General features: G+C 45.5%; 1 protein-coding gene and 1 pseudogene across 1 annotated transcript in view; both read left to right on the top strand.

Annotated features, from left to right (window-relative positions):
• The window catches only part of LOC126093714 (facilitated trehalose transporter Tret1-2 homolog), a 138,236-nt gene that overhangs the window by 102,030 nt on the left and 20,325 nt on the right, over positions 1-15,881 (top strand). Inside the window, exon 8 of the mRNA XM_049908741.1 lies at positions 7,693-7,825. Within this exon, the coding sequence (XP_049764698.1) occupies positions 7,693-7,825 (133 nt within the window). The remainder of the gene's footprint in view (positions 1-7,692; positions 7,826-15,881) is intronic.
• Positions 4,084-4,201, top strand: LOC126102331 (5S ribosomal RNA; annotated as a pseudogene).

Below are 15,881 nucleotides of genomic sequence, written 5' to 3'. Positions count from 1 at the left end.
TTTTTGGATGTGGTAATTTCCTTCTGTTGTTAAAAATTGGAAGATGGTTACTGTGTTTTAGGATTTGTAGGTATGTTTCTATACCACTTGGGTGGTCGTTAGTTTTGATGAGGTGGTCTGCAAATGTGGACTGTGTGCTGTCACTTTTCAGTGCTTTTAAATGTTCTGAGTATCTTATCCTGAAATTTCTTCCTGCCTCTGCGATGTATACTGAATCACAGTCTTTGAAGGTTAGCTGGTACATACCTCCTTTGTTGAATTTGTCTTTGATGGTGACAGATATCTTTAATCTTTTCCACAGTCTATTGACTGTTTTATGCGCCACATTTATACATTGTTTCCTCATAATGTTTCCCATTCTGTGTGTTATTTTGTTGTCAAATGTCAGGGTGTGCCATGTTTTCTTGTTGTCTATGGTTTCGTCGAACGGATTAGCCTACCAGTTACCCCGACTTAAAACCCACGAGCACTTGTGAGAGGCGTTGAGGAGGGGGGTGGGGCGTATTGCAGTACCTCAACATGCAGCAAAGACCATTGACCAGTTGTCAACTGCAGTGATGCAGCAGAACTCATCCGTCTCATGGCAGCTTGGGAGCACGTTGCAGGACATGCACTGCCGTCGATGGCGATCACAAACCCAGTTAAGAACCATGTTGCTCCTTTTGTAATGGCCAGAGGATTATCATAAATCTTGATAACTTTAGTATTATTATCCTTTGAATAAAAGTCTCATTTCTGTTCGATTCATTGCGTATTTCTCTCAGGTACCTTTTGTGCAGCGCTGTTGCAGTTCTTTCTATGTATGGTACAAGTTTCATCGAGCTACACTGCTTGGCAGAAACACATCGTGCGAAAGTTACTTTCGTCCTTAGTGTATAACTGTTCTGACAGGATACCCCTAGGCTACCCCTAGGCTGCTGATACGTCCCATGTTTAGAAGTGGTATTTAGCTGTACTGACTCCTGAGCTGATGTCGGTCTGATGTCGCCAAATTCCCTATCTGATCAAAAATATCCAGACAATTATTAGTGGACATTAATTTGGGTGTGTCCACATTTGGGCCTTATAACGGCTTGATCTCTGCTGGCGACATTGTAACGTTCGACAACAATAATTTCTGTGCTGTTACTGGGAATGAGTGAGAGCAGTGGAAATTACAGCTGTTATTTTTTCCCCTGAGGGAATGCAGGTCTACTGTATGGCATGATTTTAAACATGGCGGCGGCAGCAACTGTTAAAATTCTTCACAATAAAGGATGACAGCCAAAAACAGTTGCAGGATAAAATTTTTTTATTAAAATTCTTGACCAAGGTTTCGGTACATATAAATATACCTTCATCAGAAGTAAAACTTCCTGAACAGAAAGACACATTCATTAGAAAAGCCATATCAACGAAAGTGAGAAACAGAACCTTAATATCGGTGAAATTACTACAGTAATGTAGGCACAAAATCATTAGTACTTACTAAAATTACATCATGCAATGGAGAATAATAAAAACAATTATGCCAAAGGCGTCGTCAGTAATTAAAACTTCATCTCCATTTGTACAACATGTGTAATGGGCACAGGGTCAAAGCGAACAGTATTAGCAGCATTACTTCACTTATGAACTATTGAGACACGAGTGTGAAAGCACTAGGGCAGATGGTTTCGCCGAGAGAGGGCACTTGCATGTGCCAGACTCGCGCATATTAAAATCCATAAATACATACATAAGCGCATCAAAAAATTATTAAAGGTTGTGTTAATTCAAACTCTGTCTTAATAAGTAAAACGTATCAGGCCAATTAAAGACATTTATGTAAAATAGAAATATAGAACCAATTTATCTGTATCCTAGTGTCAAACGGATAAAGCTTGCGCTTGGAACATCTGACGAGAGAGGGCACTAGTGTAATGCGCGAGAGTCTCGCGTAACGTAGGCAGTGAAATACATACTAGCGAAACAACCAAAAATGTTATAATAAAACGAAAACATCTGTCATTATGAATAAAACATAGTAGTCATTTAACCATATATACACATTGAAATTCATAACAAACAAACATCACAATACGTAGAATCCCAACAAGACAGGAAAAGCGCATTTCACCGGCATTAACAAGCAAGAAAATAACTACTAGTCAGCCAGACTATGTTACATTAAGGCAATGAGGGGTTTGAAACTGTCTAAAAAAATTTTGTTTCGAATGTTTTATTCATAATGACAGATGTTTTCGTTTTATTATAACATTTTTGGTTGTTTCGCTAGTATGTATTTCACTGCCTACGTTACGCGAGACTCTCGCGCATTACACTAGTGCCCTCTCTCGTCAGATGTTCCAAGCGCAAGCTTTATCCGTTTGACACTAGGATACAGATAAATTGGTTCTATATTTCTATTTTACATAAATGTCTTTAATTGGCCTGATACGTTTTACTTATTAAGACAGAGTTTGAATTAACACAGCCTTTAATAATTTTTTGATGCGCTTATGTATGTATTTATGGATTTTAATATGCGCGAGTCTGGCACATGCAAGTGCCCTCTCTCGGCGAAACCATCTGCCCTAGTGCTTTCACACTCGTGTCTCAATAGTTCATAAGTGAAGTAATGCTGCTAATACTGTTCGCTTTGACTCTGTGCCCATTACACATGTTGTACAAATGGAGATGATGTTTTAATTAATGACGACGCCTTTGGCATAATTGTTTTTATTATTCTCCATTGCATGATGTAATTTTAGTAAGTACTAATGATTTTGTGCCTACATTACTGTAGTAATTTCACCGTTACTTAAGCTTCTGTTTCTCACTTTCGTTGATATGGCTTTTCTAATGAATGTGTCTTTCTGTTCAGGAAGTTTTACTTCTGATGAAGGTATATTTATATGTACCGAAACCTTGGTCAAGAATTTTAATAAATAAATTTTATCCTGCAAGTGTTTTTGGCTGTCTACTGTATGGCTTAATGATGATGGCATCTTCTTGAGAAAAATATTCCGGACGTAAAATATTCCCCCACTTTCATCTCCATTTGGGGACGACTCAGGAGGAAGTCGTCATCAAGAAAAACAAACCTGGCTTCCTATGGGTCGGAGCTTGGAATGTTAGATCCCCGAATCAGGTTGATAGGTTAGAGAATTTAAAAAAGAAAATGGATACTTTGAAGAAAGTTACAGTGAGAATTACTGGAGTTTGGCGGTAGGATGAACAGGACTTCTGGTCAGATCAGTAAAGGGTTATCAAATAGGTGTAATGCCGGAGTAGGTTTAATAATGAATAAAAAAATAGGAACGCAGATAAACCACTACGAACAGCATAGTGAACACATTATTATGGCAAAGATAGACATGAAGCGAATGTTCACCACAGTAGTATAAGTTTACATGCCAACTAACTCTGCAGATGATAAAGAGTATGAAAGAATGTATGATAAGACAAAAGTAATTATTCGGATACTTAAGTGAGAGGAAGATTTAATTATGATGGAGGACTGGATTTCGGTAATAGATAAAGGAAACGAAGTAAAATAATGTGAGAATATGGACTGGGGGGAAAAAATGAAAGAGAAATCCACTTGCTAGAATTTTGCACAGAGCTTAATTAAATCATCACCCACACTCTGAGAATCCTGAAAGAAGACTGTGTACATGGAAGAAAGTCTTATTTCAAGTGACGTCACATTGGGCGACTTGGGCGTTAGTGATAATGGGGTCAACACGACACCCAGTCCACGAGCGGAGAACATCTCCAACCCGACTAGGAATTGAACCTGGGCCCAGTGAATGGTAGGCAAACACATCGCCACTCAGCTAAGCAGGCCGACTGTACATGGAAGAGTCCTGGAAGGTTTCAGATTGATTATATACTGTCACCTACTCTAGAAGCAGTCGGGTGAGCCATTTGAAGATCGTCAGGTGAGATGAGGTGGTATCGATGACGGTGTGGACTGGGCAGAGACATCTTTGTAGTTCTCTGATCATCATTCGTATGGCACATACACGCAGTACATTCACAAAATGTAATGAATGTCACTGCGTAAAACAAAAATTAATCGACTAAATACTAATATTTGTGCTTCTATCCCATTCCACCGGCAACGGCCTTGCCACAGTAGATACACCGGTTCCCGTCAGATCACCGAAGTTAAGCGCTGTCGGGCGTGGCCGGTACTTGGATGGGTGACCATCCGGGCTACCGTGCGCTGTTGCCATTTTTGGGGGTGCACTCAGCCTCGTGATGCCAATTGGGAGCTACTCGACCGAATAGTAGCGGCTCCAGTCAAAGAAAACCATCGTAACGATCAGGAGAGCGGTGTGCTGACCACAGGCCCCTCCTATCCGCATCCTTAGCTGAGGATGACACGGCAGTCGGATGGTCCCGATGGGCCACTTGTTACCTGAAGACGGAGTGCTTATTCCATTCTACCGCTGTGGCACTGGCATTCATAACATCGTTCCACGTGGCATGGTAGGACGCATTCCTCTCTCATATGTCTGACAGATTGATTCAGTGCACCACAGTCACAACTCGGAGACTTCACAATACGTTTATAGAGTGAGTCGGAGCACCGAACACGTCCAGTACGGATTCTATTTGATTTGACCCACAATCTCCTGTCAAGTTCGACACCCACAATACTTCTCGAACCATTCGTGTTCTTGGTAATTTCCGATGTGTTGGCAGTTACTTGTAGCCAACTCCTCACCATACGGTAGTAGCTGGTGTCAGGAACGGAGCCTATTTTTTTCTTAAGTCAGATATATCGTGATGCGTGGGTAGTTCCTTCTCTTGTATACACTACTGGAAATGGAAAAAAGAACACATTGACACCGGTGTGTCAGACCCATCATATTTGCTCCGGACACTGCGAGAGGGCTGTACAAGCAATGATCACACGCACGGCACAGCGGACACACCAGGAACCGCGGTGTTGGCCGTCGAATGGCGCTAGCTGCGCAGCATTTGTGCATCGCCGCCGTCAGTCTCAGCCAGTTTGCCGTGGCATACGGAGCTCCATCGCTGTCTTTAACACTGGTAGCATGCCGCGACAGCGTGGACGTGAACCGTATGTGCAGTTGACGGACTTTGAGCGAGGGTGTATAGTGGGCATGCGGGAGGCCGGGTGGACGTACCGCCGAATTGCTCAACACGTGGGGCGTGAGGTCTCCACAGTACATCGACGTTGTCGCCAGTGGTCGGCAGAAGGTGCACGTGCCCGTCGACCTGGGACCGGACCGCAGCGACGCACGGACGCACGCCAAGACCGTAGGATCCTACGCAGTGCCGTAGGGGACCGCACCGCCACTTCCCAGCAAATTAGGGACACTGTTGCTCCTGGGGTATCGGCGAGGACCATTCGCAACCGTCTCCATGAAGCTGGGCTACGGTCCCGCACACCGTTAGGCCGTCTTCCGCTCACGCCCCAACATCGTGCAGCCCGCCTCCAGTGGTGTCGCGACAGGCGTGAATGGTGGGACGAATGGAGACGTGTCGTCTTCAGCGATGAGAGTCGCTTCTGCCTTGGTGCCAATGATGGTCGTATGCGTGTTTGGCGCCGTGCAGGTGAGCGCCACAATGAGGACTGCATACGACCGAGGCACACAGGGCCAACACCCGGCATCACGGTGTGGGGAGCGATCTCCTACACTGGCCGTACACCACTGGTGATCGTCGAGGGGACACTGAATAGTGCACGGTACATCCAAACCGTCATCGAACCCATCGTTCTACCATTCCTAGACCGGCAAGGGAACTTGCTGTTCCAACAGGACAATGCACGTCCGCATGTATCCCGTGCCACCCAACGTGCTCTAGAAGGTGTAAGTCAACTACCCTGGCCATCAAGATCTCCGGATCTGTCCCCCATTGAGCATGTTTGGGACTGGATGAATCGTCGTCTCACGCGGTCTGCACGTCCAGCACGAACGCTGGTCCAACTGAGGTGCCATGTGGAAATGGCATGGCAATCCGTTCCACAGGACTACATCCAGCATCTCTACGATCGTCTCCATGGGAGAATAGCAGCCTGCATTGCTGCGAAAGGTGGATATACACTGTACTAGTGCCGACGTTGTGCATGCTCTGTTGCCTGTGTCTATGTGCCTGTGGTTCTGTCAGTGTGATCATGTGATGTATCTGACCCCAGGAATGTGTCAATAAAGTGTCCCCTTCCTGGGACAATGAATTCACGGTGTTCTTATTTCAATTTCCAGGAGTGTATTTTGGTAATCTCTAAGCAGGGTCTCAGTTCTGTGAGTCTGTGTTTGGTAGATATTGCTTAGCAGGGGAAGCCAGTAGACAGGAAATGGTCTGATTGTACCAGTAATCATGCGCATCGTGTTGTTGAGCTGTGCATTGATGAGGCTGTTGTTTCAAGTATTACGCCACACTGAAGAACAATACTCTGCAGCCGAAAAAATCCAGTGCAAGAGCAGATATATACAACGTCTCCATTGAAACCATGCTGGCCACTGTGGGCAGGCGGTTCTAGGCGCTTCATTGTGGAACCACTGGGCTGCTTGGGTCGCAGGTTCGAATCCTGCCTCGGGCATGGATGTGTGTGATGTCCTTAGGTTGGTTAGGTTTACATAGTTCTAAGTCTAGGGGACTGATGACCTCACATGTTAATTCCCATAGTGCTTAGAACCATTTGAACCATTTTTTGAATCCACCCCCGGGTTGTGCCACACAGCCTCTGGATGATGTTGTTGCGGTTTTTTACATTGATTGATGTGTTTTGCAGATGTTTTTTATGAGCTAGAGCGCGATGGAGTGTGATGCCAAGATATTTAGTTCTTGTTGTGACAGGCAATATTGCCATCAAATTGACTTTGTGCTGTTGTTAAAGTTAAACGGGCAAACTGGTACTGGACTTCTGTCTCCATTTTTTGAAATTTGAGTTACGGAAGCCTCATAAATCTTCTGACCAATGTGAAATTGAGTAGCGATGAGTTTTACTCCACTGGATAGAGGTGCTACATTTCACGACAGCTATCAATACGTTGGTATGACAGGCATGTGATAATGATGGCTCGTGTCTTTTTAGTGTTGAACACTGGTCACCATTTTTCTGCCCAGTCAGTGAGGCTCTCGACCGTCCTCTGAAGCCAGCAACCAACCAGATGTGTGGAGTCACTCTTGGTGTAGAGCACTGTGTTATCAGCATACAACACCAGCTGTACACGTGGAGTCTGTGGTAGGTCTGCTGTGCATAGAATATGTAGGACGGGATCAAGTAGGATGGGATCAACTATGGGGCCACGTGGAAAGCCAGCCGACATCGAGGAGAGATGCCATTCCCAGATCTCGTGTTGAATGTGTGGTCCTGGAGGTAGTTCTGTGTCAGTCTCATGTATGATGCCATAGAGTGGAGTCTGTGGTAGGTCTGCTGTGTATAGAATATGTAGTATGGGATCAAGTAGGATAGGATCAACTATGGGGCCACATGTAAAGCCAGCTGGCATCAAGTAGAGATGCCATTCCCAGATCACGTGTTGAATGTATGGTCCTGGAGGTAGTTCTGTGTCAATCTCATGTATGCCATAGAGCTTGAGGAAAAGTGCACTCCACCCTGCCCCACCCCACCCCAGTGCACCCCACTCTACCCCACCCCATGTCACACAGAGTCCTGTTGCAACCGCTTCTATAAAGTGTGGGCGGGGTTTGTTCCAGGAGGCGGCAGCACCAGAGAAGGAGAAGGAGAAGAAAGCCCCCAGCAAGGGCGCGTCGGCCGCCCAGGAGGGCAGTCCCTTCAGCCGGAGGGCGCTGCTGCGCAGGCCCGTGCTCATCCCGCTGGCCCTCTCGCTCGCGCTGCTCGTCTTCCAGCAGCTCAGCGGTGAGTACCGCCTCTCCAGTGCAGGCCAGTTCAGGAGGTTGCTAGGCGAGCACCTGCGTGACCACTCGCTCGCCCTCTGGAAACTAAGCACTCGGGGTGAAATTGGGCTGTCATACGTAACTATGTTGTTTGTTTAAGGTTGCCAGATCCAAAAAGAGGCTTCTCGTGAATGGAGGGGGCAGACAAAATACGAGGGTATTTCAGAAAGTAAAGATACACCGTACGCCAGAGGAACAGAAGAGTCTTGGCGAGCAAGTTGGCAACACTGGTGTTAACCTTGAACCGTTAGCTTTCTCCTCGCGGTCGTTCGGCAGTTGAACGTTGCTTCTAGTTGGAGTAGGTCGTGTTTAAAATGGCTGCACCTATTCAGAATCCCGCCAAATGCGAAGTGCGCTCCGTCATACGTTTTCTTCATGCAAAAGGTCAGCGACCAGCGGATATTCACAAAGAAATTGTTTCTGTTTATGGGAACATTATGAGTCGACAAAATGTAACGAAATGGTGTTGTCATTTCTCTGAAGGTAGGACCGATGTTCAAGACGTACAAAGAAAAGGTCGGCCATCTGTGATCTCTAATGGCCTTCTTTGGAGAATGGAGGAAGCAATTCGTGCGAATGGACGTCTCACATTGAAAGATCTGCTTCAGATCGTACCGGACGTGTCAATGACAACTCTTTATGACGTTGTGACTGTCAAGTTAGGGTACAGGAAATTGTGTGCGCACTGGTTTCCAAAACTGTTAACGGAAGAAGACAAAAAGAAAAGGATGTGCTTTGCACTCGACTTCCTCACACGCTATGCTGAAGCAGGTGATGAGTTCCTTGATCACATTGTGACAGGAGACGAGACGTGGGTTTATCACCACACACCTGAATCCAAGCAACAATCAATGCAATGGCGTCATTCGAATTCACCAAAAGCCAAGACATGCAAAACATCGATTTCAGCGAAGAAAATCGTGGCTTCTGTTTTTTGGTACAGACAAGGCATTCTTCTGTTGGAATTTATGCCTCCTGGAACGACAATTAATGTTGCTGCATATTGCCAGACTTTAAAACGTCTTCGAAGGGCGTCCGGAACCGCGCGACTGCTACGGTCGCAGGTTCGAAACCTGCCTCGGGCATGGATGTGTGTGATGTCCTTAGGTTAGTTAGGTTTAAGTAGTTCTAAGTTCTAGGGGCTGATGACCACAGATGTTAAGTCCCATAGTGCTCAGAGCCATTTGAACCATTCTTCGAAGGGCAATTCAAAACAAACGCAGGGGAATGCTGACAAGTGGAGTCCGGCTGCTTCATGACAACGCTCTGCCTCACACAGCGCTCGTAACCAAAGCAGTATTCAAACAATTCAAATGAGACGTATTGGACCATCCACCATACAGCCCGGACGCTGCGCCCACCGACTTCCATGTCTTCCATTACCTGAAGTCATATCTTGGTGGAAAATCATATCCGGGGGCCGCTGACCTTTTGATGAAGAGATCAAAGATGAAGTTGAAATGTGGTTCCGACAACAGGCGGCAACCTTCTATGACTGTGGGATACAAAAGCTCGTGCACCGACTTAACAAATGTTTGGATAACGGGGGTGATTATGTCGAAAAATAAGAAATAATCCAGTTAATAAGATGTAACTGTCGTTTTCTAAATAAATGTCCTATTTAAGGACTGCGAGCCATTGTATCTTATTTTTCGAAATGCCCTCGTAATATGAAGAGGGCAGTTCAAGAAGTAATGCAACACATTTTTTTTCTGAAACAGGGGTTGTTTTATTCAGCATTGAAATACACCAGGTTATTTCCCAATCTTTTTGCTACACAACACTATTTTTCAACGTAATCTCCATTCAATGCTACGGCCTTACGCCACCTTGAAATGAGGGCCTGTATGCCTGCACGGTACCATTCCACTGGTCGATGTCGGAGCCAACGTCGTACTGCATCAATAACTTCTTCATCATCCGCGTAGTGCCTCCCACGGATTGCGTCCTTCATTGGGCCAAACATATGAAAATCCGAAGGTGCGAGATCGGGGCTGTAGGGTGCATGAGGAAGAACAGTCCACTGAAGTTTTGTGAGCTCCTCTCGGGTGCGAAGACTTGTGTGAGGTCTTGCGTTGTCATGAAAAAGGAGAAATTCGTTCAGATTTTTGTGCCTACGAACACGCTGAAGTCGTTTCTTCAATTTCTGAAGAGTAGCACAATACACTTCAGAGTTGATCGTTTGACCATGGGGAAGGACATCGAACAGAATAACCCCTTCAGCGTCCCAGAAGACTGTAACCATGACTTTACCGGCTGAGGGTATGGCTTTAAACTTTTTCTTGGTAGGGGAGTGAGTGTGGCGCCACTCCATTGATTGCCGTTTTGTTTCAGGTTCGAAGTGATGAACCCATGTTTCATCGCCTGTAACAATGTTTGACAAGAAATTGTCACCCTCAGCCACATGACGAGCAAGCAATTCCGCACAGATGGTTCTCCTTTGCTCTTTATGGTGTTCGGTTAGACAACGAGGGACCCAGTGGGAACAAACCTTTGAATATCCCAACTGGTGAACAATTGTGACAGCACTACCAACAGAGATGTCAAGTTGAGCACTGAGTTGTTTGATGGTGATCCGTCGATCATCTCGAACGAGTGTGTTCGCACGCTCCGCCATTGCAGGAGTCACAGCTGTGCACGGCCGGCCCGCACGCGGGAGATCAGACAGTCTTGCTTGACCTTGCGGCGATGATGACACACGCTTTGCCCAACGACTCACCGTGCTTTTGTCCACTGCCAGCTCACCGTAGACATTCTGCAAGCGCCTATGAATATCTGAGATGCCCTGGTTTTCCGCCAAAAGAAACTCGATCACTGCCCGTTGTTTGCAACGCACGTCCGTTACAGACACCATTTTAACAGCTCCGTACAGCGCTGCCACTTGTCGGAAGTCAATGAAACTATACGAGACGAAGCGGGAATGTTTGAAAATATTCCACAAGAAATTTCCGGTTTTTTCAACCAAAATTGGCCGAGAAAAAAATGTGTTGCATTACTTATTGAACTGCCCTCGTACATCGGTAGAAAAAAAGGTCGCAACACCAAGAAGGACTTGTGCGACATAAACAAAAGTTGGTAGGCGTGTTTCTACATGTGCAAGATGATGTCTACTCAAATTTCTCGCTATTCGCATAAGAGTGGCTCTAGTGGCGCCGGTATGAGATTGGAAGTCAGGTTTGCTTTAAATAGTTACCTTTGAGACTGGACGTGGTGAGTTCCTATTAAGCGTCAAAGAGGCCATTATCAACATCTCATTGAGTTTGAACGAGATCGTGCAGTATTGCAAAAAAGACTTGGCAGGAATGCAGCTACTGGGATTGCTGGCAGCGATGGTCAAATGAACGTACGGTCCCAACAAGAGCAGACTCCGGACGGCCTTGTGGCGCTACCGAGAGGGAAGACCATCGTGTTCGGTGTGTGGCTCTGGTGCATCGTACTGCATCTGCAGCAGCGATTTGAGCAGCAGTTGCCACCACGTGACACAAGTAACTGCTAAAAATCGGTTACTTCAAGGCCAGCTCCGAGATAGATGCCCTCTAGCGTGGATTACACTGGACGCAGAACACCGCCATGTGCGACTTCAGTGGCATCAAGCAAGAGCCCATGTCAGGGCCGAATTTAGCTCTATTGTGTTTGCTGCTGAAAGCTGGTTCTTTCTCGGTGCCAGCGATGGCCGTGTGTTACTTAGAAGGAGGCAAGCCGAGGACTTAGAACCAACCTGTCTGCGTGCTAGGTAAACTGGACATATACTTGGAATTATGATCTGGGGCGCGATTTCGTGTGACTGCAGGAACACGCTCGTGGTTACCCCAAGCACCCTGACTACAAATCTGTACGTCAGTCTGGTGATTCGGCCTGTTGTGTTGCCATTCATGAACAGCATTCAAAATGGTTCAAATGGGTCTAAACACTATGGGACATTTGAAGTCATCAGTCCCCTAGGCTTAGAACTACTTAAACGTAACTAACCTAAGGACAGCACACACATCCATGCCCGAGGCGGGATTCGAACCTGCGACCGTAGCAGCAGCGCGGTTCCTGACTGAAGCGCCTAGAACCGCTCGGCCACAACTGCCGGCGAACAGTATTCCAGTGTATGTTTTCTAACATGATAACTCTCGCCCACATAACGCTGTTGTAACCCATTATGCTCTACAGACTGTCGACGTGTTGCATTGGCCTTCCCGATGACCAGATCATTCTCCATTCGAGCACATATGGGAAATCATCGGACGACAACTCCATCGTCGTTGATAACCAGCATTGTATTAACCGACTAAGTGAAACCGGCGTGGAATCCCAACTCATAAAATGACATCCGATACTTGAGCAACACAATGCATGCCTGCATTCAACATTCTGGCCGGTTATTAATGTCCGCCCCCGGCAGCTGAGTGGTCAGCGCGACATAATGTCAATCCTAAGGGCCCGGATTCGATTCCCGGCTCGGTCGGAGATTTTCTCCGCTCAGGGACTGGGTGTTGTGTTGTCATAATCATTTCATCCCCATCGACGCGCAAGTCGCCGAAGTAGCGTCAAATCGAAAGACTTGCACACGGCGAACGGTCTACCCTACGGCAGGCCCCAGTCACACGACACGACCGTTTATTAATCTACCTAATCATTTCGTATTTGCAATGGCTTATCTTGTGCTTAAATTAACCTATAATCTTGCAATGTTAATCGCTTACGCATGTTACTACACAAATGTTTTCCCGATATTTCATTACTCTGCATTTATTATTGTTTGATGTTGCGATTATTTCCCCTCATTGTCGTTTATCTTGTTGAAAGTTGGCACCATTGCGTACGTGTAAACGTACGTGTAAATACCGTGATGCGGCAGCACTGCACAGCTGACATGCCAAGTCTTGGAGGTTATGATTCAGTGTATACGCTTCGTTTTGTGATGGTTACCACAAGCGACTGGTGAAATGGCGTGATTCCTCAGACTGTTGAAAAGGGCAGCTCGTTGGTGGCGCGAACATCTGTGACGGATACAGCTCAACTGTTTATCGTTTCACGAGCGACTGTATCGACGGGAATGACAGCGCAGACAAAAATGCTAAAACGTCACCGGCGAGAAGGAATAGTGGGCGAAAGCGGAAGTTACCTGTCAGAGACCGACGAGCATTTTAAATGATTGTGGCCAGATAACATAGAACTGCTGTGGCGAAAGTGACTGCAGAACTCAACACTCCTTGGGGAATATTTTGTCGACAAAACCAGTACGGCGGGAGGCTCACAAGGCTAACAGTCATGGAAGGGCTGCAACTGCGAGACCCTTAATAAGGGAAGCCAATGCAAAGCTGCGAAAGAAATGTTCCCACTGTCATAAAACCTGAACGCTTGATGACTGTAAGAATATGGTATAGTCCGATGACTTACCATTTTCATTTTTTACTACAAATGGCTGGTTTTATGTACTGAGAACCCCAAAAGAAGCCTACGATCTGACCTGCTTCCTTGGTGCAGGCAAGTGTGGGGTAGCTTCCGTTATGATTTGCGCGGCTATATCGTTGTATTCAGCTGGTCCTATCATTACCTTCATTGGCTCAATGTATTACTCGACCTCTCCGACATAGAAATGGTTACTGTAACTGGCATGTTGTTGCCAAAAACAATGCAACAGTGTCCCTAATTTGCTGGGAAGTGGCGGTGCGGTCCCCTACGGCACTGCGTAGGATCCTACGGTCTTGGCGTGCATCCGTGCGTCGCTGCGGTCCGGTCCCAGGTCGACGGGCACGTGCACCTTCCGCCGACCACTGGCGACAACATCGATGTACTGTGGAGACCTCACGCCCCACGTGTTGAGCAATTCGGCGGAACGTCCACCCGGCCTCCCGCATGCCCACTATACGCTCTCGCTCAAAGTCCGTCAACTGCACATACGGTTCACGTCCACGCTGTCGCGGCATGCTACCAGTGTTAAAGACTGCGATGGAGCTCCGTATGCCACGGCAAACTGGCTGACACTGACGGCGGCGGTGCACAAATGCTGTGCAGCTAGCGCCATTCGACGGCCAACACCGCGGTTCCTGGTGTGTCCGCTGTGCCGTGCGTGTGATCATTGCTTGTACAGCCCTCTCGCAGTGTCCGGAGCAAGTATGGTGGGTCTGACACACCGGTGTCAATGTGTTCTTTTTTCCATTTCCAGGAGTGTATAATTAAACATCTTCCGTGGCCAACACAATCGCCAGACATTAACATCATTGAACCGTTATCGGGAGTTTAGGAGCGGAAAGTGAGGAGCAGATTTCCGCCTCCAAAATTGCTACGGAATCTATTCAGCATTCTACGTATGTATTCTGCTAAGAAGTTCAGCTGTTCTCAAAGCCATTGGTGGCTCAGCTGCTTATCAAAAAATAATTAATGTGCCTATGTCAGGTGTTCATATTATTTTGTCCACCCCCTGTAGGTCTTGTCTAAAGTTTAAAGAAAAACTCAGTATGTTTGCTGCATTTCGTATGCAGCAATGTATGTCCTAACAAGCACCAGATTCAAACTCGTAGCGAGCCCCTCATCTCATTGCAAACTGTATGAATTTCCGTCACTAACTTACTTAATGCCGAAATATTACAGTAACTGTGGCAATTAATGAAATAAGAATCGGCTTTTATCATGAGTTGGCGACCGAGATTTAGAAGGCGGTAGGCACATGATCTCTTCATGTACGACCATTCTCTGAGAACCACTGTGGCATTCCTGGTAGAGGCTCCTTGCCATATTATCGCGTATTAGGTTTGCTTTCCTTTCCATTTGTGTACGAATCATGGGAAGGATAAAGGCTTAAATACCTCTGTGCTTCCTGTAATTAGTACAATTATGTCTTCGCGATCCCTACAGGAGGCAGTATGTAGGGGGCTATAACACATTCCTCGGCTAAGACTGGTTCTTCCAGCGTTGTGAGCAGACTATTTTGTGAAATGACGACATTTTTGGAGAGACGGCACATGATACAGAATATTAATGGAACACAGCAGCAAGCCACCTCAATTTGATTTTGGTTTATCTCATTTAACAAAGCGCCATTACCAATTTTGAGTATATAAATTTGTCATTAGACATGTTGCATGCATGTTTCCAGAAGGAACTTTACATGCTAAACTATAAGTAAAGTTTTCCCATCAATCTGTGGATCAATTTACTAATCTTACAATATTGTGTTCTACCTGTAGCCAACAATTCTTTTTTTTTATTTTATAGATGTCCATCTTAGTGCATGGACGAGGGCCTTCTGCTGATTGTATATATGAGAAAAGTACCACTACAGCTGTATCTTGAGAATGTCTTTATTCTGTCACACGACTAGTTTCGGCGGGACATTAGCGCCATCCTCAGACTCCATCACTGTCAAAAGAATATTTGATTTCATTGGCGCATTTACTATGGGACCCTTGCTATTAGTACAGCTTTTAGTAGCTTTGAGTAGCTTTCACTAGGTGCCTATCAGTCTCCAGTCGACATGTTGATAGACTCCTGATGAAAGCTAGTCCACTGTACCAATAACAAGAATCCCATAGTGAATGCGGCAAGGAAATCAAATACTCTTTTGGCAGCGTTGGGGTCTGAGGATGGCACTAATGTACCGCCTAAACTAGTCGAGTGATAGAATAAATACTTTCTCAAGATACAGCTGTAGTGGTACTTTTTCTCGTATATCAATATGTTTTACTGCACTAAACAAATAAAAAATTTTATTGCCCTGTTGTCAGAACCTGTGGTTATTAACCATCGCATTACCAACAGGGGGTGGAGGGTACTTTATGTCCAATTTTTGTAAGTATTGTAATCTAGCTAGTTGCTTAACATTTCAAAATTTTGAATATATATATATATATATATATATATATATATATATATATATATATATTGTTTTTAATTAATTCTTCTACCAGATTCGATAAATGTTATAAATTTTTCAATTAAACTTAACCCAAAAATTTAAGTCTTATTAATAGATGTCAGTTTCCACAAAAAATGACAGTCAATATTTTCAGGTTCAGAACCTTACTTAC

The sequence above is a fragment of the Schistocerca cancellata genome, chromosome 1 (genome assembly GCF_023864275.1).
Source record: "Schistocerca cancellata isolate TAMUIC-IGC-003103 chromosome 1, iqSchCanc2.1, whole genome shotgun sequence".
In the NCBI taxonomy this organism is placed as follows: Eukaryota; Metazoa; Arthropoda; class Insecta; order Orthoptera; family Acrididae; genus Schistocerca; species Schistocerca cancellata.
The sequence above is the reverse complement of the archived record's forward strand: the minus strand, read 5'-3'. Positions and strand labels throughout refer to the sequence as shown.